The sequence below is a fragment of the Capricornis sumatraensis genome, chromosome 13 (genome assembly GCF_032405125.1).
Source record: "Capricornis sumatraensis isolate serow.1 chromosome 13, serow.2, whole genome shotgun sequence".
Lineage (NCBI taxonomy): Eukaryota > Metazoa > Chordata > Mammalia > Artiodactyla > Bovidae > Capricornis > Capricornis sumatraensis.
This window is the reverse complement of record NC_091081.1, coordinates 5,416,827-5,440,211: the sequence shown is the minus strand read 5'-3', so window position 1 is coordinate 5,440,211 and position 23,385 is coordinate 5,416,827. Positions and strand designations below refer to the sequence as shown.

Sequence of the window (23,385 nt, the reverse complement as noted above, 5' to 3'; positions counted from 1 at the left end):
ATTTCACAGACTTCAGACTCCTGAAGGACTGATTTATTTATGGCAGGTCAGCAAATTAAATTAGAGAATATAATAAAGCATGATGCAGTTTCCAGCATGCGTAAATTATGGTTAACATTTATTAATTATCATTAATATAACTGGAAGAGATTCAGGCAGAGTTTCATGATGGCTCAACTATGAGTCCACTTAGAATTTATGTGGAACATAAGGAATAAAAAGAGATAGGAATATAAATAAAGTTTGTTTAATATTGTCACATTCTGTGTGACTCTGGAAAGTTCTTCAACTCTGTGTGTCTGTTTCTTCATTTGTAAAATGGGGCTAATAGAGGTAGTAGTATTGACCTGTTTTAGACGGTTGCTATGAAGGTTAAATGAGCAAATATATATAAAGTGTCTGGTGCATAATAAACACTATACATGTCTTAGCTCATCTACTTCTTAGGGCTATTATTTTAACTTTACTGTTCACAAAGTATTTTTCAAAGACGTTATTTCATTTCATTCACATGAGCAATCCTATGGTTTTTGAAATTGTTCTTTTAAAAAAGTTAACAATGAAGAAATGGCGTTTTCATTTCTATGAAAGGATAGAGCCAGGCCTTATCTTTTAACTCCATGCACTAGACTTCGTTACCGGTGTAAAAGTAGGTATCAAGGAAGACCTCCATGAAGAGAGGAAAGAGACAAAACTTCTGCTGCTGGGCAGCCACATTTATTAAGAAGGAGTAGTGACACTGAATAATTTTAGTCTAATCATTTATGCAAACATTCAGAAGAAACGCGTTTCCCGAGCAGAAATACAGACACTCTTCATTCTCTCCCTTGTAAAACTGAAACACAGATGCTCTACATTACAGAGAGAAATTCAGGGTGTTAAATAACTTGTCCAGAGTCATGAGATGGCTGGGCCATGGAAGGCCCCTCTGTTCTCTGTCCTTCCATCCACCCCACAGCCCACCTCCCCTCTCAGCTGTGAATCTGCAGTGTCTTCCCTTCTGCGCTTCATTGCTGTCTCACGTGAGAAAAACAGAAAAGCTCTCAGATGAAACCAGATGCAGTGCGAGCTGATTGACAGCACCGAGTGCCAGTCAAGGTCCTTACATCTCTTTTCCCAGATCAAAGAAAAATGAGTCAACAAGCGCTGCCTAAACTTTTGGGGGGAACATGCCACTGAGGTGCTTTAAATTATTTTCTATGTCTTTTTCCCGAAATGTAATGAGGTATAAAGACATTTTCTTTCTACCTCATAAGATAGTTTAGAAATGTCAGCTGGATCATATCCACAAACTGCAAACATGAAATAGAGACATTTTTCTATACTTACAACAGAGAAACATGATTGTAGAGCCAATATAGAGAAACTGTGCTTCACATGTATTATGCCTTTCCTGTCTAAGACTTAGGAATTAACTGTAATCCATACATGGTTGTCTGATCTTGATCCTCACATTTTGAAAGATTTAACTTCCTTTATCCTCAGAAAGTGTTATTCACACTGGCTTACAAAACATCAGATACAGAAAAGAACTTTTATCTACTTCATTTAAATATACTGTGTGCTCAGTTGTGTCCGACTCTTTGCGACCCCGTGGACTGAAGCCCACCAGGCTCTCTGTCCATGGAATTTTCTAGGCCAGAATACTGGAGTGGATTGCCATTCCCTTCTCCAACTTCATTTACATAAATGTCACAAATTGGATATCTCTGGGTCTTACTGAAGTTCTTTTATTCTTCCAAATACAAAGGGCTATTTTGATTATCGCCATCTTACTTCAGTTCGGTTCAGTTCAGTCGCTCAGTCGTGTCTGACTCTTTGCGACCCCATGAATCGCAGCACGCCAGACCTCCCTGTCCATCACCAACTCCCGGAGTTCACTCAAACTCACGTCCATCGAGTCGGTGATGCCATTCAGCCATCTCATTCTCTGTCGTCCCCTTCTCCTCCTGCCCCCAATCCCTCCCAGCATCAGAGTCTTTTCCAATGAGTTAACTCTTCACATGAGGAGGCCAAAGCACTGGAGTTTCAGCTTTAGCATCAGTTCTTCCAAGGAACACCCAGGGCTGATCTCCTTTAGGATGGACTGGTTGGATCTCCTTGCAGTCCAAGGGACTCTCAAGAGTCTTCTCCAACACCACAGTTCAAAAGCATCAATTCTTTGGCACTCAGCCTTCTTCACAGTCCAACTCTCACATCCATACATGACCACAGGAAAAACCATACCCTTGACTAGACGGACCTTAGTCGCCAAAGTAATGTCTCTGCTTTTGAATATGCTATCTAGGTTGGTCATAACTTTCCTTCCAAGGAGTAAGCATCTTTTAATTTCATGGCTGCAGTCACCATCTGCAGTGATTTTGGAGCCCAGAAAAATAAAGTCTGACACTGTTTTCACTGTTTTCCCATCTATTTCCCACGAAGTGATGGGACTGGATGCCATGATCTTTGTTTTCTGAATGTTGAGCTTTAAGCCAACTTTTTCACTCTCCTCTTTTACTTTCATCAAGAGGCTTTTTAGTTCCTCTTCACTTTCTGCCGTATGTGTGGTGTCATCTGCATATCTGAGGTGATTGGTACTTAATGGAGTGTAAATTTCCCACCACTGTAATTGTCACAAACATGTGCTGGGTGTGTCTAAAATGAATTCCTAAAAAAAAGTATACACTGGAGTTTTACTGTCAGGGTAACTTTATTCTGTACACTGAAGTTTCCACTTTTGCAGAGATAGGACATGGCAGCTACAAGTAGCTAAGTGCTCAGAGTGCAGTTTTTGTTTTGTGTTATTTTAAACTCAGGTTTAGTTGCTTTACAATGTTGTGTTAGTTTCTACTGCATAGCAAAGCAAATCAGTTATACATGCACATATATTCCCCCTTTTCTGGATTTCCTTCCCATTTATGTCGCCACAGAACACTGACTAGAGTTCCCAGTAGGTTCTCATTAGTTATTTATTTTATACATTGTAGTGTATATGTCGGAGAAGGCGATGGCACCCCACTTCAGTACTCTTGCCTGGAAAATCCCATGGATGGAGGAGCCTGGTAGGCTGCAGACCATGGGGTTGCTAAGAGTTGGATACGACTGAGCATCTTCACTTTCACTTTTCACTTTCATGCATTGGAGAAGGAAATTGCAACCCACTCCAGTGTTCTTGCCTGGAGAATCCCAGGGACGGGGGAGCCTCGTGGGCTGCCATCTGTGGGGTCACATGGAGTCGGACACGACTGAAGCAACTTAGCAGCAGCAGCAGTGTAGATGTCAATTTCCACCTCCCAATTCACCTCAATCCCTTTCCCCTGCTTGATGTCCTTATGTTTGTTCTCCCCGTCTGTGTCTCTATTTTGAGTGCAGACTCTTGACTCAGTTGTTCATTGCCTCTTTGGATCTTGGCTCTGATTTTTGTTTCCAGCCTTGTTGACCATGAGCTAATTACTTACATGCTCTGTGCTTGCTTCCTCATCCAACTGGGCTAATAATACTTATCTCATAAGGTTGTTAGAAGGATTAAGCAAAATAACAAATGTCAAGAACTGAGTGAAGTGTCTAGCACATACCAAACTAAACGCTGAGTATTATGACCAGACTTAATAAATGATGGTACAAAGGCACATGGATTAGCTATTACGTGTGGAAGAGACTCTATTTAAAAGGAAAGTAGGTCATAAGCCAAGGTCATACTAGCCTCAGAAATTTTTAACTTTTCACATAGAAATAATATCAATACATCAATTTGGAGCTGGAGACATTCTCACATTTATATAATTACTTCTAGCTTTTTTCTTTTCGGTATAATCAGAATTCCTCTATTTTCTCTGTCTAGTCTCTGGAACTCTTTCGTAGACTTTGTCAAGTTGCTTGATGAGATGCCTAGTCAGCTATGGCAAGCTAACTTCTTGGTCAAGTGCCACTGTGGAAAGGGACAAACCACATGTGTTAATGGACTGTGGTTACTCCTCCCAGGAGAGTGACTTGGCGTGCGAGTCCTCTAGAAACTGCACTCTGTCCTCAATACGAGTTAGCTTTCAACGCTTAAGGACAACGAGGTATGTTTTATCAAATGAGAGACAGTATTGAGAGGTTTGGATCTCTTTTTATGGAAGGAATGTTGAAGTCGAGTGTGAGTCTGAAAGAGAAAGAAGAACAAATACATCCTCTTCCGTGCTGGTGGAGTGTCTGGTGTTTCGAGTGTTCCTGAAATGATTAGTCATTCATGAGAATGTCTTAGCAAGTTGTTAAAGCTAAAAGCAGTGACGGTTCGGTTCCCTCATCGGATCAGGGGTGCTGTCCTTGGGTCACTCTGGAGATCATGGTAACTTGAGAAAGACTCAAAAAGTGGTGAAAATAAATTAAGCACAACCGTTGAGAACAGGCCATTGTTTACCAATTATTCATTTATAACTCACCATATTCCAGAAGGAGCGAAAGAAGATAGAATTTCAACTCCAGGGTTGAGAAACAGAACCATGTAACTAAGCTATGCTTATTGTATGTATAAAAACAGATCTCCTGGAATAAAAGAAATATTCTGATACTATTTGGGATGCTTAATATCTCATCTTATAAGTAACATCCTGTCTGCATCTCTGCCTGCTTCTTACTCCATACTAATACAGAAAGCTATAATTAGTTTATATCTCTTAAACTCAGATGATAATAATGTTTTAAAATACCACCAACAGAAAGTAATTATTTTAGTAAAGGAACTAAAAGTGTAAAGATGTTCATTTTTAAAGTGCTATTCAGGTTGATGTTTATAAAACTGCTACTCATTTTAAGTAAATCATGAACAATTTAGTTTTCCCAAATCCTCCTTTGGAATTTTAAGGCACTCACTGCTGCTGCTGTTGCTGCTAAGTTGCTTCAGTCGTGTCCGACTCTGTGCGACCCCACAGACGGCAACCCACCAGGCGCCCCCATCCCTGGATTCTCCAGGCAAGAACACTGGGTTCTTGAGTGAGTGAGTTGGGTTACCATTTCCTTCTCCAGTGCATGAAAGTGAAAAGTGAAAGTGAAGTCGCTCAGTCGTGTCCGACTCTTAGCGACCTCATGGACCGCAGCCTGCCAGGCTCCTCCGTCCGTGGGATTTTCCAAGCAAGTGTACTGGAATGGGGTGCCATTGCCTTCTCCAAGGCACTCACTAGGGAAGTTTAAAAATTCAGTAATTTGGGATGACTGAATTTCTACTTTCTGAATGATTTTGTATGTAACAAGCCCTCCTGTTTTTACAACTTTGGGGCTCCACCCTAGCCTTTCTGTTCCTAAAGCAAGTCTGGTGTGGGGCCCTAGAACTTGTATTCCTAATAGGTTCTCAAGTGTTGCTGATGCTGCTGTCCTGGGGCCCACATTTCAGAACCACTGCTTTATGCCGGAGATAACTCAGGTTAGTGTTATCTCTGTAAATCTTGATGCTAAAATGGATTCGCTGTGAGAGGGGATTTGCTATGAGAGGGAAATGGTAACCCACTCCAGTAGTCTTTCCTAGAAAATTCCATGGACAAGAGGCGCCTGGCAGAGTGTAGTCATGGGGTCCTAAAGAATAGGATATGACTGAACATGTGTGTGTGTGATACACACAGAGAATACGACCATGGACTAAAATACATCAGAAGTTCACCACTGGTTAAATAGCTACAACATAAATTAGATTAAAATATCAAAACAAAGTATTACAAATTCAGAACATGGATCATTATAAAATCAATTTTGATGTCTTTAATGTTAGACTAATTTTTTTTCCAAGTCTTGCTTCCTATTAGTAGTTGATTCTTAAAACAACGTAGGACACATTTATATTAAATGAAAGACAAGAGACCAAGGTTATTTCCTATGTATCAATCATATTCTATGGTATTTAGACAATTTTTAAAAGAGTAGCCCATTTATTGGCCAGATAAAGTTAGTGTTGTCCAATACTATCAATAATTTTAAAATAATGAATTGACTTTCAAAAATAATAAAAATCCTATCTATTTTTCAGTATTAGGTAAATATCATCATCCTAATAATCTCCTTCACCAAAGACAAACTATTGATGTTGTTGGGTTATTATACTGTTAGAAGAAATTTGTTTTATAAATATGATAAAGGCTACAATTTAGTATGCTTATTTTTCATACATACAAGTAATTCATTATCACATAGTTGGTGCTTAATAGTTGTTGAATAAATGAAACCACATTTTCACAAATCAAAGTTGTCAATATTTTTAAAAAAAATCTGCAAATATACACAAAAATCTGGAAATGTGAAAGGCTTTTTTGTTTGCCTCTTTTAGAAATATGCTGTGAAGGACCTAAGCTACTCCATTTTGTTAAAGAAGACTCTATTTTGTAAAAATTCCTGGAAAAGAGCTTTTTGGAAATCCCTTAACCTCACCCCACCACCCTGGGGCCAATCAGAACCCATGGCAAGCCTGGGAAATGGGAACCAATCAGAACCCAACACCTAACCCTTCCACAGAAGGTAACCAGTTAGACGTCTCCTAACCCGGAAACTCCTGTTTTTCAAATTTTTTGCGTGAGAATACCCTATACAAACAATGAAACCCAGAGCTCAGAGCTCCTCCCTATAGCTGCTACATCGGTATCAGTGGGAGCCCCAGCTCGAGCTTGGTAATAAAAACTCTCTTGCTTTTGCATCAGATATCAGCTCCTTGGTGGTCATTGGGAGATTTCGAGACTTGGGCATAACAACTGCCCTTATTTATAGGATGGCAACAAACATGATTAAAAAGTACAGCAACTTGTGAAAGAACTGTATCTCTTTATAGGTCCAAGAACAAAACAATCAGATGTGTTTTCTCTCCTCACTGATCTGAGCACAGCATGCTGATGGTCCACCTACTCTGTCTTTAGAGAGAGATTTGCAGTTTTAGAACATTATTCTTGAAAGATGCTCTATAACACATCTAAGGAGTCTTGACTATAGTAAAATGTTACAATCCAGAGAATGACAGCTGCTCAGTACAGGTTTAAGAATCCAAAATAAGCTAACAATGGACCACCATCCTAGATGAAGGCTTATCAAGCTTCAGTGACAATTACAAAGGTATTTGTGAGTTTCATGAATTGCCAGGACAGCTGTTAAGGAGAGTGGACTGCAAAGACAAAATTCCTGGGGGCAAAACCCAAGTGGTTCCTTCCTGGTTTGTCTGAGTTCCTCATCTCTAAAATGGACAGAATAACATTACCTCTCACATAGGGTTGTTGGGAGAATCAAATGAGTAAATATATGTAAAATGCTTAGATCAGTGTATCTGTTTATTACAAATATATGTATTTCGTATATAATAAATACTATATGAGTGTAACACTTAACACTTTTATGATTTCCTCCATTTTCAGTAGTCTTCTCTGTCCTCTTTATTTCCCATCCTATCCTACATCCAATTTCATTGCTGAAGGTGACTGCCAACTCTTCATTGCTACAACATTCCTAAATACTGTTAATTCTAGCTTACACCATTCTTTTTACCATTTTATTGAAACATATGTTTCTCATTTGATCATCTTTTCACTAGCAAGAGATTTAGACCTCAATACTAAATATACTGCACAATTAACAGTGTTACAGACAGAAACACAAGATAATGAAGGATTAAGCATCCGGTCTCATCACTTCATGGGAAATAGATGGGGAAACTGTGGAAACAGTGTCAGACTTTATTTTTTTGGGCTCCAAAATCACTGCAGATGGTGACTGCAGCCATGAAATTAAAAGACGCTTACTCCTTGGAAGGAAAGTTATGATCAACCTAGACAGCATATTCAAAAGCAGAGACATTACTTTGCCAACTAAGGTCCATCTAGTCAAGGGTATGGTTTTTCCTGTGGTCATGTATGGATGTGAGAGTTGGACTGTGAAGAAGGCTGAGCGCCAAAGAATTGATGCTTTTGAACTGCGGTGTTGGAGAAGACTCTTGAGAGTCCCATGGACTGCAAGGAGATCCAACCCGTCCATTCTGAAGGAGATCAGCCCTGGGATTTCTTTGGAGGGAATGATGCTGAAGCTGAAGCTCCAGTACTTTGGCCACCTCATGCGAAGAGTTGACTCATTGGAAAAGACTCTGATGCTGGGAGGGATTGGGGGCAGGAGGAGAAGGGGACGACCGAGGATGAGATGGCTGGATGGCATCACGGACTCGATGGACATGAGTCTGAGTGAACTCTGGGAGATGGTGATGGACAGGGAGGCCTGGCGTGCTGTGATTCATGGGGTCACAAAGAGTCGGACACGACTGAGTGACTGAACTGAACTGAAGTATTGTAGAAATGACTGAAGTTGTGTTTACATAAAAGTGAAAAGTGTTAGTCACTCAGTCATGTCCAATTCTTTTTGACCCCATGGAATGTAACCCACCAGGCTCCTCTGCGCATGGAATTCTCCAGGCAAGAATACTGGAGTGGGTCACCATTCCCTTCTCCAGGGCTCTTCCCAACCCAGTGACTGAACACAGGTCTCCCACATTGCAGGCAGATTCTTCACCAACTGAGCCACCAGGGAAGCCCAATACAGAATGGAAATCAAATGTATCTCCATATTGTACACTGATGATGACTCTAAAATCTTACCTTTTCTTTTGTAATAAGTCTACATTTTTAGGCTAATTTTCAGGCCATGAAGCTGTGAAGACTACTGGAATTATTCTTAGGGTCATTATGTTACTGACTTTAAGCTCACTCTGCTTGCCACAAAACAGGCCAATAAGTTGGAGATGAAGTGTTGGGGAAACGAATAATGACTATTTGGAAAGCTGGCAGATCAAGAAGATGGCAGATTAATGTCTCAGCATAACCATCTTATTGGGGTCTGGATGTCAGGTTCTTTTTTATAGAGTCAGAGAGAGAGTGGGGTGAGGAAGCAAAGTAAAAAGGTCACAAGTCTTAGAAATATCTCCTGGAATGGCCAGACTCAGAGAGGGAATGGATGTGTCAATTTCTTCCCTCCTGTAGCCATCCACAAGTGGGCAGGGTCAGGATGTTTCCTGAAACAAAGGTACTTTGGTTTAATATTCAGACAGAAGGGCAGGGCTCATTGAGGCAGGCCATTATGTACACACAGTATCCTTTTACTGAACAAAAGCAAAAGGAAGCAAAGGTTAAAGTAAGAGAAACATCCCAACAGGGACTCAGATTTTTGTTCTTCCCTGTAACAATCATGTTGGCTGACTGCAGTGGGAAAAGGGCCACTGCTGTTGCTTGTGTATTTACCAACCTCTTCTAATTATTACGGAAGAAAGAGGATGGGGTGATGTCATGGGATTTATACAGATCTTCAGAGTTGCTCCCAGGAATTCAATACTAAAAAAAATTCCTTCTAATTTAGGATCTAAAATATCCCTCTTACGTTCAACTAGTATGTGAGGTGGAACAAATTATTTGCCCTAATTCTCCGCCTTCTCATGGATCCACTGCCAACTGCCATGTAACTGTAAATATTCCTACTTAAATTAGTAGAGGGTACTTATCTGTCCTTTTCCCCTGGGCTTGACCCTTTGATGTACCTGGTCCATACATGTGGGCGGAAGTAACAGTGTATAGTTTCTCAGCCTAGCCCTTTTCCTCTCGGCTATCTGCCACTACCATAGCAGATCTTCTCTCTGCTTCCACCTGGGACCCAGAATAAGCACATGTGGACGAAAACAAAGCCCTGTATACAACACAGAGTCTAACCCAGTGGCATCTGCTGACGGCAGAGAGTTTTCAGCAGGCGCAGATGAACTGACCCCCATGTGACCCACAGACATCTGAGAAAGCAACTTTTATTGCTGTATACCATTAAGACTTAGTGGTTCTTTGTTATATAACAAAGTTGACTGATAAGATTTTGTTTCAGTATTACAAAAAAAGGTTTTATCTTTTGTAGAAAGATAGAAATAACTCCACAAATATGTATCAGGTAATAATAATGATTTTGTAAAATACCAATGACATTCAGGAAAGGTAATTAACTTATGAAACGATATCACATATAATTAATAAAGCAAATTTGTATTTGCTGTATTTGCTACATTGCACTACACAAAAGTATATAATGTATGCTAATTAAGTTAGTTGGTTATAATTTTAATGGAAGTGTGTAACTGAGAAATCCAACCAATACTTTAAATAAGTATAAATATACTTTTAATAAATAAAGTATATTTCTAGACAGATGTTGAAATTTGTGAAAATGTCCTTAATGTCTTAATTACATATAATAACTACATTTTAACAGTAACAGGAATATTTTATATAATCAACAGACTCAAAACAAACATTTGTTGAAAAACAAATGGAACATTTTAAATGATTAGTATTTTCAAAAGGACTTGACAAATATGTTGATTATGTGAAATTATATGTTGATTATATGAAATTAAAGCTTTACAAATGCTAACAACTTTTCTGAGAAATCCAACCAATACTTTAAATAAGTATAAATATACTTTTAATAAAGTATATTTCTAGACTGATGTTGGAATTTGTGAAAATGTCCTTAATGTCTTAATTACATATAATAACTACATTTTAACAGTAACAGGAATATTTTATATAATCAACAGACTCAAAACAAACATTTGTTGAAAAACAAATGGAACATTTTAAATGATTAGTATTTTCAAAAGGACTTGACAAATATATTGATTATATGAAATTATATGAAATTAAAGCTTTGCAAATGCTAACAACTTTTCTGTTTCTACATTAACCCTATCTAAGACAATAGAGAGTAAGTGAAACTAAGAAAAAAAGTTGAAAAAAATCTTATTTATAACCACTTATTTTAAATGCTCTGTTGATAAAGGTATCATGTATACTATCATGTAAGAATTGAATCGCCAGTCTATGTCTGACGCAGGATACAGCATGCTTGGGGTTGGTGCATGGGGATGACCCACTGAGATGTTATGGGGAGGGAGGTGGGAGGGGGGTTCATGTTTGGGAACACATGTAAGAATTAAAGATTTTAAAATTAAAAAAAAAAAAAACATAAGACATCTTCTGTTACCTTTTAGCACCTAGTAAATGAAAATCTTTTAAAATGCAATTTTTTAATAAGAAAGACAATTAATGGTCCATTTTAGAGAATAACAGAGCTAGATTGCATTGAGTAAACATATTGCAATACACGGTTCCACAGGACTGGGGGGGGCATTCTCAACTGAAACTGGCTGATTTTAGTAAAGAAATATGACTCATAATCTTTTTATACACAGTTTAAGATTATTAAATTCAATTAATGATTGTCTTTAGGGATCCATTTAAAATGATCATTTAAAAATATTCCTGCAAACATTTAAGCACAAGATCTTCATATATTCAACTTTAGTATGCTTCTGATTATTTGGTAAACTGCTAAGGAAGTGAGTCATTTCCAACAGTTCCTATTTCTACTGAGTTCAAGAGAATGCCCAGTCTCCACAAATAAAAAGTAAATAAAGGAAATGCATCAGAGAGTTTGAAAACAGTTTCATCATGTTTCTGAAGAAATTTCTTGATTTCCTGATCCTCATGCCCCATTCTTGAAGAGTTGTCTTCTTTGTTTTCCTTTTGAAGAAGTTGCTCCAGAACCCAGAGCACAGAGAACATATTTTCATAGCGTGCCACATCATAATTGGCTTGTACCTACAGAAAAACAACAAACTCCTTTTAAAAAATACTGCAGTAGCTTAGCTCAGAAAAAGCCAAATAAAGGGATCAAATATATTTTTAACAAAAAGTAAAACACTTGACTTATTTAACACCTTTTGTCTTCCTGTTCCTTTGATTGGGGTTGGGAGAGAAAGAAAAAAAGAGAAAAAAAAATCCAAAACCTTTATGATCTTGGTGCATGAGTTTCTTTCGTTACATTTACAGAGTTCTCTACATTGTTGCTTTAATTTGTTACTGAGATGAACCTGAGACCACACAGAGTTCTCTTGGCAAAGAGTCTTACACTCACCAAGTCTTATGTGTTGAATTCAACCTCTCCCCAGACTTTCAAAGCCTGATACTTTTGTCAATGATAATATCAGGATCTTTGTTGGCTGGATTCTAGGAACACATTTCAAAATATCAATATAACACAGTTCTAAAGCACTTAGGGTTATGACCTGTAAGCTGTAATCTCATCCTGAGGCTATACAAGCCAGGAGGGAGTATGATTAAATTTGAATCAGATACATGGTCATGAGAAAAAACTGTATATGTTTCTTGTAAAAATTATTATTTGGTTTAGGTGGCTGAAAGTGAGATAAATCAAAGGAAGCCCTAAAAAGTGCACAAAGGAAAACAGAAGAAAGGGAATACAAAAAGAATATATCTTCAACAAGGCTGTCTGATAAAGAAACAAGTATATACAGATAACTGCTACTTTCTATTTTTAATTGAGGTATAACTGACATAACATCATATTAGTTTCCTGTATAAAACATACTGATACAGTATTTGTATATACGGCAAAATGATTTCCACAGGAAGTCCAGTTAACACCAGCACACAGTTACAAAATTTTCCCGTGCTAATAAATTTCAAGACTGATTTTCCTAGCCACTTTAAAATATGCAATACAGGGTTATTAACTATAGTCACCATGCTGTACATCTGCATTCAACCCTTTTTCATTTTACAACTGGAAATCTGCACCTTTGACTCCCTTGACCCATTCTGTACCAGAATCTCACCTCAGTTCACTTCAGTTCAGGTGCTCAGTCATGTCTGACTCTTTGTGACCCTATGGACTGCAGCATGCCAGGCCTTCCTGTCCATCACCAACTCCCGGAGCCTACCCAAACTCATGTCCATTGAGTCGGTGATGCCATCCAATCATCTCATCCTCTGTTATTCCCTTCTCCTCCTGCCCTCAATGTACACCAGCATCAGGGTCTTTTCCAATGAGTCAGCTCTTCAAATCAGGTGGCCAAAGTACTGGAGATTCAGCTTCAGCATCAGTCCTTCCAATGAACACCCAGGACTGATCTCTTGTAGGATGGACTGGCTGGATCTCCTTGCAGTCTAAGGACTCTCAAGAGTCTTCTCCAACACCACAGTTCAAAAGCATCAATTCTTTGGTGCAAAGCTTTCTTTATAGTCCAACTCTCACATCCACACATGACTACAGGAAAAACCATAGCCTGGACTAGACAGAGCTTTGTCAGCAAAGTAATGTCTCTGCTTTTGAATATGCTGTCTAGGTTGGTCATAACTTTCCTTCCAAGCAGTAAGTGTCTTTTAGTTTCATGGCTGCAATTACCATCCACAGTGATTTTGGAGCCCAGAAAAACAAAGTCTGACACTGTTTTCACTGTTTCCCCATCTATTTGCCATGAAGTGATGGGACTGGACGCCATGATCTTAGTTTTCTGAATGTTGTGCTTTAAGCCAACTTTTTCACTCTCCTCTTTCACTTTCATCAAGAGGCTCTTTAGTTCTTCTTCATTTTGTCATAAGGGAGGTGTCATCTGGGTATCTGAGGTTATTGATATTTATCCCAGCAATCTTGATTCCAGTTTGTGCTTCATCCAGCCCAGCATTTCTCATGATGTACTCTGCATATAAGTTAAATAAGCAGGGTGACAATATATAGCCTTGAAGTACCCCTTTTCCTATCTGGAAGCAGTCTGCTGTTCCATGTCCAGTTCAAACTGTTGCTTCCTGATTTGCATACAGGTTTCTCAAGAGGTAGGTCAGGTTGTCTAATGTTCCCATCTCTTTCAGAATTTTCCACAGTTTATTGTGATCTACACAGTCAAAGGCTTTGGCATAGTCAATGAAGCAGAAATAGATGTTTTTCTTGAAATCCCCTGCTTTCTTGATGATTCAACAGATGTTGGAATTTGATCTCTGGTTTCTCTGCCTTTTCTGAAGTTCACAGTCCATGTATTGCTAAAGCCTGGCTTGGAGAATTTTGAGCATTACTTTACTAGTATGTGAGCTGAGTGCAATTGAGCAATAGTTTGAACATTCTTTGGCATTTCCTTTCTTTGGGATTGGAATGAAAACTGACAGTTTCTAGTCCTGTGGCCACTGCTGAGTTTTCCAAAATTGCTGACATATTGAGTGCAGCACTTATACAGCATTATCTTTTAAGATGTGAATAGCCCAAATGGAATTGCATCACCTCCCCTAGCTTTGTTCGTAGTGATGCTTCCTAAGGCCCACTTGACTTCACATTTCAGGATCTCGCGCTAGGTGAGTGATCACACTATCGTGATTAACTGGGTCGTGAAGATATTTCTGTACTGTTCTCCTGTGTATTCTTGCCACCTCTTCTTAATATCTTCTGCTTCTATCAGGTCCCTACCATTTCTGTCCTTTATTGAGCCCATCTTTGCATGAAATATTCCCTTGGTATCTCTAATTTTCTTGAAGAGATCTCTAGTCTTTCTCATTCTATTGTTTTTCTTCTATTTCTTTGCAATGATCACTGAGAAAGGCTTTCTTATCTCTCCTTTGCTATTCTTTGGAACTCTGCATTCAAATGGGTATATCTTTCTTTTCCTCCTTTGCTTTAAACTCCTCTTCAGTTCAGTTCAGTTCAGTCGCTCAGTCGTGTCTTCACTCTTTGCGACCCCATAAATTGCAGCATGCCAGGCCTCCCTGTCCATCACCAACTCCTGGAGTTCACTCAAACTCACATCCATCGAGTCGGTGATGCCATCCAGCCATCTCATCCTCTATCGTCCCCTTCTTCTCCTGCCCCCAATGCCTCCCAGCATCAGAGTCTTTTCCAATGAGACAACTCTTCGCATGAAGTGGCCAAAGTACTGGAGCTTCAGCTTTGACATCATTCCTTCCAAAGAACACCCAGGGCTGATCTCCTTTAGAATGGACTTGTTGGATCTCCTGGCAGTTCAAGGAACTCTCAAGAGTCTTCTCCAACAACAGTTGAAAAGCATCAATTCTTCAGTGCTCAGCTTTCTTCATAGACCAACTCTCACATCCATACAAGACTACTGGAAAAAACATAGCCTTGACTAGGCGGACCTTTGTTGGCAAAGTAGTGTCTCTGCTTTTGAATATGCTATCTAGGTTGGTCATATATTTCCTTCCAAGGAGTAAGTGTCTTTTAATTTCATGGCTGAAATCACTTCACTGCTATTCGTAAGGCCTCCTCAGACAGCCATTTTGCTTTTTGCATTTCTTTTCCACGGGGATGGTCTTGATCCCTGTCTCCTGTACAATGTCATGAACCTCCATCCATAGTTCATCAGGCACTCTATCAGATCTATTCCCTTAAATCCATTTCTCACTTCCACTGTATAATCATAAGGAGTTTGATTTAGGTCATACTTGAATGGTCTAGTGGTTTTCCCCACTTTCTTCAATTTAAGTCTGAATTTGGCAATAAGGAATTCATCATCTGAGCCACAGTCCACTCCTGATCTTGTTTTTGCTGCCTGTATAAAGCTTCTCCATCTTTGGCTGCAAAGAATATAATCAATCTGATTTTGTAGTTGGCCAGCTGGTGATGTCCATTTGTAGTGTCTTCTCTTGTGTTGTTAGAAGAGGGTGTTTGCTATGATCAATGTGTTCTCTTGGCAAAACTCTATTAGCCTTTGCCCTGCTTCATTCTGTACTCCAAGGCCAAATTTTCCTGTTACTCCAGGTGTTTCTTTCTACTTTTGCATTCCAGTCCCCTGTAACGAAAAGGACATCCTTTTGGGTGTTCATTCTAAAAGGTCTTATAAGTCTTCACAGAACCGTTCAACTTCAGCTTCTTCGGCATTAGTACTTGGGGCATAGGACTGGAAACCGTGATATTGAATGGTTTGCCTTGGAAACGGATAGAGATCACTCTGTTTTTGAGATTGCATCCAAGTACTGCATTTTGGACTCTTTTGTTGACCAGGATGGCTACTCCATTTCTTCTGAGGGATTCCTGCCCACAGTAGTAGATATAATGGCCATCTGAATTAAATTCCCTCATTCCAGTCCATTTTAGTTCGCTGATTCCTAGAATGTTGACATTCACTCTTGCCATCTCCTGCTTGACCACTCCAGTTTGCCTTGATTCCTGCACCTAACAACATTCCAGCTTCCTATGCAATACTGCTCTTTACAGCATCGGACCTTGCTTCTATCACCAGTCACATCCACAGCTGGGTGTTGTTTTTTCTTTGGCTCCATCCCTTCTTTATTTCTGAATTTATATCTCCACTGATCTCCAGTAGCATATTGGGCACCTACTGACTTGGGGAGTTCATCTTTCAGTGTCCTATCTTTTTGCCTTTTCATACTCTTCATGGGGTTCTCAAGGCAAGAATACTGAAGTGGTTTGCCATTCCTTTCTCCAGTGGACCACATTCTGTCAGACCTCTCCACCATGACCCATCCGTCTTGCTGGCTCCACATGGCACGGCCTAGTTTCACTGAGGCTGTTGTCCATGTAATCAGAGGGCTAGCAGTCTGCATCATGGTTTCAGTCTGTCTGCCCTCTGAGGGTCTCTCTCAGTGCCTACCATCTTACTTGGGTTTCTCTTACCTTGGAAGTGGGGTATCTCTCACCTCAGGAAACCACAAATCTGTTTTGTATTTGGAGCTCCGTTGTTTGTCTGGTTTTTGGTTCTACATATAAAAGGGACCATACAGTGTTTATCTTTTACTATTTGACTTATTTCTTTTACCATAATGCCTAAGGTCCATTTACGTTGTTGCAAATGGAACAATACCTTTATTTTTTTATGGCTGAATAACAGTCAAATTCATACATGTATATGTACCCAATCTTTATTTATTCACCCATGGATGGCATTTAGGTTGTTTCTGTGTCTTGGCTATTTGGCTATTGTAAATAATGCTGCAACGGACATAGGGGTGCACATACCTTTTGAAATTGGTGTTTCAAGTTAGTTCACACTAATACTCAGGAGTGGGAACTGTTGGATCACATAATTCTATTTTTAAGGTTTTGAGGAAACTCCACATTGTTTTCCATAGTGGCTGCACCAGTTGAGGTTCACATCAGCAGTGCACAAGGGTTCCCTTTTTCTCCACATCCTCACCATCATTTGTCTTTTGATACTCTGGGAGTTAGTGATGGACAGGGAGGCCTGGCGTGCTGGGGTCGCAAAGAGTCAAACACGACTGAGTGACTGGACTGAACTGAACTGAATAACCATTCTAACAAGTGTAAGGTGATATCTCACTATGGTTTTAAGTCTCATTTTTCTGATGGTTAGTGATGTTGAGTATCTTCTCATGTACCTGTTGGCCATGTTTATGTCTTTGGAAAAATGTCTATTCAGCTCTTCTCCTATTTTTTAATTGAATTGTTTTTTGATACTGAGATATATAAATTCTTTATGTATTTTGGATATGAGCCTCTTAACAGGTATATTCACTGGAAGCCGCCAGTTTCCCTGGTGCCTCAGATGGTAAAGAGTCTGCCTACATTGCGGGAGACCTGAGTTCAATCCCTGGGTTGAGAAGATCTCCTGGAGAATGAAATGGTAACCCACTCCAGTATTCTTGCCTGGAAAATCCCATGGATGGAGGATCCTGGTAGGCTACCGTCCATGGGGTCGCTAAGAGTTGGACACAACTGAGCGACTTCACTTCACTTCACTTCATTGCAAGGACTGATGCTGAAGCTCCAATACTTTGGCCACCTGATGCAAAGAGCCAACTCACTGGAAAGGACCTCAATGCTGGGAAAGATTGGGGGCAGGAAGAGAAGGAGGTGACAGAGGATGAGATGGCTGAATGGTACCACTGTCTCAATGGACATGAGCTTGAGCAAACTCTGGGAAATAGTGAAGGACAGAGAAGCCTGGAGTGCTACAGTACATGGGTTCACAAGGAATCAGATGATATGATTTGCAAACATTTTCTCTTTGTTAATTTTCTTTGCTTTGCTGAAGCTTGCCCCATAATGATTTCTGATTTTGGTATGAACCTCAGAAAATAGCTGCCAAGACTAATGCCAGGGAGCTCACTTCCTATGTTTCTTCCAGGAGTTTTAAGGGTGTAAAGCAGGCAGAGTGTGTCTTGGTTCCTTTCTACTTGCTTTGAGAATCTCTCTTTGGGCATGGTTAGTTCTGCTTCAAGGTGGGCTGGGGTCCCCTGAAGTGTCCCACTTCTCTATGCTGTTGTGGACTTTACTTTTACCAGAATTTGTCTGCTTTGGGTTCCACTTTGACCCTAAATGCTCATTCTTATAATAATTAAATGGATGAACTCTTGCTCCAAGATCTTTACGTCACATAAAACATTAACTTGACATTAACTCCTCTCTTTGGAGAGTATATATTTAACTTACAAGCTGCAGTAGCCTTCCTGCTCAACGTGACTAAGATGGCATGTCTGAGAGGGGAGGTCTTTCCTATAGTTCCCAAATTTTATCACATTGGCAGCTGCCCACTCTGCCTAATCATATGTTCAGAAGCTTTCTGAATTAGTGCATAAGCTGAATAAAAATTAAAATTACTGGTATTAACGTAACAGTTGATACCCTTCTACTGTATTTTGGGGTAACTTTTACATTCTTGGTGTCAAATTAGACTGAACCACACCAGCACAGGAAAATCCCCAACAGAGATAAAATATAGTCACCTGGAAAATGCTCAAGTGCTCTGCCTGAACACATACCAGGAAGGTAGAAGGAAACCCAGAACACAAGCACGATGGCTCTGCACATTCTACAGAAGGCGATCAGCTTGTCTCTCTATCTCAGTCTTTTAGAACTGAAGGAAAGTTGAGAGGCAGCTTCTATAGTCCCATGACTGCTTATTACGCTCCCATTTCGTAAACTAGGGGGCCTTCAGAAGAGGAAATACTTCTCCAGTAGGAAAATCATCATATATTTTTGTAGGTTACTTTCAGAATTAAACATGTCTTATGTCTATTTTTCTATTTCTGAGTTGGGCCTGTGTAAGTCAAAGTATACTAACATTTATTTGGGTAGTAAAGAAGTATTAACATTTCTTTACATGCTGCAGAATGTAACACTTACATTATGAAATTCATGCTACAGACAAATGGTGCCTGTTTCCTAACTCTTGTTTCAGTTGAAATTCAGTCTAGGTTAACTTGACATTTTTGTAAACATTTATTATCTTTAAAGCAGATAAAGCTACTTGTTTACCCTCTTCCCATTCCTCCCTCCTTTGTCACCAACAGAACCTCAGTTTTGTTCAGAATGACAATGGATCAACTAAAAATGTCTATTTTCCAGTCTCTCTTAAGGCTAATTCTGGTCAAACAGATGTAAATATAAGTGGCTGGGTAGGGCTTCTGGGAAAGCTGTTTAACAGCAGGAAAACTCAGTGGAAGCCCTTTTGCTTTCTCTCTTCACCACTGTTCCTGCTTGGAAGAAAAGGTGCAATACTTGGAGGTTCAGCAGACATATTGTGAACATGAGGATGAAGGCTGCCCACGGATCAGTAGCAAACGCCAGATTCTAGAAGGCACTGTGTAGCTCAATTTACCCATGAGGGATGACTGTATCTTGCTGCATTGTGCCGGGGTTCCCTTCTTCTGTTTTGGTCTTTTAAAATCATAACCTTGAGACTTCATCTAGGCAGGAAGGAAATTAAATTTCCTTTGTCTTAGAAAGGTGCTGCCTGCTGTCTCTGACACAGAAGGACAGAGATGCCTAAAGGGACAAAGCTAGGCACCCCTTGGCAGCCATCACATAACAAAAGTTACTGTACATTGAGGTGTGGCTCACAGTTTACTGCTGAAAACTGAGAATGTAACAGTTCATTACATTCAACAGTTTGATAATTTATGTGGGCCAGCCAAGAGCACACAGAAGTACAGTCTGACACTTTCAGAAGTAAGCATGCAGCTACGGAAAGGATGAAAACGCAACATGACATCATTCTAACTGCTACAAATGCAAGAGATGAAGGAGAAAACTGGATCATTACAGGGCAGGAGGCAAATCAGAGTCTAGGTGCCTAATCTAAATGTTACATTAAATGTTCACGGACTATAATATGCCATTGGCTCCCTATCCCACACGCCAGACTTTATTAGACAGAGGCAAGAAGTAAGATGCAATTATAATAAGTAGTTTCTAAGAGAATGAATTCAACACAATACTATAAAGGAAAAGGTCAGTTGTCACCGTGATGATTAAGAGAAAAACATACCCCTAAGTTTTAAAAACTCAGCCTTTTTTAACTATGAGAAGGCAGTAGATTTCAGTCAAGGAGCTGAGCAGGATGAAGTTAACTCTCTATCAGCTACTTACTATGCAGCTTTAGCTTCTGAAGCACAGGAAAAGGCAGGGAGAGAGCCCAGCACGATACTGCATGCAGCCCAGGTACCAACAGTGCCTGAGAACACAGAAGAACCACGTGCATAATACACACACACATATCACACACACACACACACCACACACACACACACACACACACAATCAATGAACTTATGTTCGCAGCAGAATTCTACAACCTTGGTGCCAGATCCATACTGAGGGAGTAGAAGGCAAAGGCTGATCAGAGCTGAGTAGTTAATTACAGAAGATTTCTTAGAGATGAATTGGGAGCCAAGGTTCAAAGGGAGGGAAGGATAGAGACTGGTCAATGACCTTTTGATCAAAGTGCCAAGTCAAAAAGAATAAAAAGGATTCAATGGGCATTAATCCGTCTTGCTTCATCCAGATAATGGCATAGTTAATCTGCCTAAAACGCTGCATTCCGGAGACTGGTTCCAAGGGGCTTATGTCTAATTTGTGGGTAACTTAGTTTAAAAGTTCTAAACTATTAAAGGGGCTAGCATTTGGGATCTTGACATTTTGCCATGTTTCCAATAGGAAGTAGTTTAATAAGTGTGAAACATGTATACATAAAAATATCAATTAAAGGGATATATATGACAATTAAAAATCTGTCTTCATTAGCCTTGTTTAAAAAATGATGGTTTCCTCATTAACCAACTTTACCTACTTCTCTGAAATCTGTTTCTTGAGGCTCAATATTAAAGACAGCACAGGACCACAAACTTTCAAGTAAGTATTACCTATCATCATCATCGTCACTATGTTTTACCCAAAGTGAAAAAGTTATCACCTTTTCCATAAGGTTCTCTGAAGCTAGAGGAAAGCTACTGGTATTAGTCAAGTACTGTACCATGGTCAACTGTTGGGAGCATTTCAAGCTCATTGTGAACTATTCCTGTAGAGGTGAGTAAGAGTCTTGACGATGCACCTTTATCTTCTTTCCTCTAATGAGGAAACCCTTCACAGATAGCAGTCAGCCAGCAGACAATTCCTTTTAGCACAGAAGCATCATAAGTGTTAGTCACTTAGTCATGTCCATAACAAGAAACCTAAATGTACAGTTATTTTAACATCTTTCTGATATTAGAAGGACCAGGGAAGAGGAGTATGTTTGGGTTAAACACAGCATTTTCAAGGAAATATAAAAAAGGTCCAGTTATTTGACTTGTGTGAGATGGATCAAACTGTCCAAGTCTCATTGTTGTTGTTCGGTCACTAAGAGGTGTCTGAGTCTTGTGACCTCATCAGCATGCCAGGCTTCGCTGCCCTTTACTACCTTCAGGAGTTTGCTTAAACTTATGTCCACTGTGTCCATGATGCCATCCAACCATCTTATCCTCTGTTGCTCCCTTTTCCTCCTGCCCTCAGTCTTTCCCAGCATAAGGATCTTTCCCAATGGGTCCGCTCTTCGCATCAGGTGGCCAAAGTACTGGAGTTTCAGCTTCAGCATCAGTCCTTTCAGTGGATTTTCAGGGTTGATTTCCTTTCAGATTGACTCCTTGATCTCCTTTGATCTCCTTGCAGTCCAAGGGACTCTCAAGAGTCTTTCCAGCACCACGGTTCAAAAGCATAAATTCTTTGTGCTCAACTTTCTTTACAGTCCAACTCTCACATCCAAACATGACTACTGGAAAAATCACAGCTGATGAGGGTGAAAGAAGAGAGTGAAAAAGTTGACTCAAACTCAACATTCAAAAAACTAAGATCCTAGCATCCAGTCCTATCACTTCACGGCAAACAGATGGGGAGAAAGTGGAAGTAGTGACAGATTTTATTTTCCTGGGCTCCAAAATCACCAGGGACAGTGACTGCAGCCATGAAAGTAAAACAGGCTTGCTCCTTAGAAAGAAAGCTATGACAGATCTAGGAAGCGTATTAAAAACCAGAGACATCAGTTTGTCACAAAGGTCCATACAGTCAAAGGTATAGTTTTTGCAGTAGTCATGTACGTGACAGTCAGACCACAAATCAAGCTGAGAGCCAAAAAAATTCATGCTTTCAAACTGTGGTGTTGGAGAAGATTCTTGAGAGTCCCTTGGACAGCAAGGAGATCAAACCAGTCAATCCTAAAGGAAATCAGTCCTGAATATTCATTGGAAGGACTGATGGCTGAAGCTTAAGCTCCGTAATACCGTTGGGAAGAGCTGACTCATTTGAAAAGACCCTGAGGCTGGAAAAGATTGAAGGCACCAGGATAAAGGGGCAGCAGAGGATTAGATGGTTAGATAACATTACTGACTCAATGTACAGGTATCTGAGTAAACTCTGGGAGACAGTGAAGGATAGAGGTACCTGGTGTGCTAGAGTCCATGGAGTCCCAAAGAGTCAGTCATAAATGACTCAGAGGCTGAATGAGCAACCATTCCATTCTGAGAAAACTTTTTTACTATTTTATAACACAATGTTAAACTTAGTCTCAGGCTGGAAATGGCTTCCAAGCATTTTGAGAAGCAAATAGATAATTTATTTGTCTGGACTTTCATCACAGTAGTTCTTGACAAAGTGGTATAAGCCAGATGACTTTGTTATTACCACAAGAATGTATTAAGTGAGAGAACAGGGCTCACAGACAGGAAAGAAAGCAGGGACGCTTAGGTTTCTGTCTGCCTCACACTCCACTTCTCGCCCTTCAATCCTATTGCAAACACAGACTGGGTACCTTCCTGTGCCAGACCCCACTAAGTCTGGGCGTTCAAAGAGTAGGACTGGATCGCTATCTATACTAGGAGAACTCTTTGTATGCATCTAAGGAGACAAAGAGTTCTCCCAGTATAGATAAGGACCCAGTCCTACTCTTTGAACGCCCAGACTTAGTGGGGTCTGGCACAGGAAGGTACCCAGTCTGACATGACTTAGCAGCAGCACCAGCAGCAGGGAGAAAGAGACACGACTGAGTGACACACACACGGAGACAAAGAAGTAAAAAATAATGGCAATGCAGAGTACGTGCCTGCTCTAAGGGCTATCAGTTCAGTTTAGTTCAGTCACTCAGTTGTGTCTGACTCTTTGCGACCCCTTGGACTGCAGCACACCAGGCCTCCCTGTCCATCATCAACTCCCAGAGCTTGCTCAAACTCATGTCCATCGAGTTGGTGATGCCATCCAGCCATCTTATTCTCTGTCGTCCCCTTCTCCGCCTTCCTTCAATCTTTCCCAGCATCAGGGTCTTTTCCAATGAATCAGTTCTTCGCA

The 23,385-nt window shown here is 40.0% G+C and overlaps 1 protein-coding gene across 1 annotated transcript in view; it reads right to left on the bottom strand.

The window, feature by feature from the left end:
• Window positions 1-11,088: 11,088 nt before the first annotated feature.
• Window positions 11,089-23,385, bottom strand: part of MEI4 (meiotic double-stranded break formation protein 4) — a 197,722-nt gene continuing 185,425 nt past the window's right edge. The window contains exon 4 of the mRNA XM_068985549.1: window positions 11,089-11,609. Within this exon, the coding sequence (XP_068841650.1) occupies window positions 11,340-11,609 (270 nt within the window). The 3' untranslated portion in view covers window positions 11,089-11,339. The remainder of the gene's footprint in view (window positions 11,610-23,385) is intronic.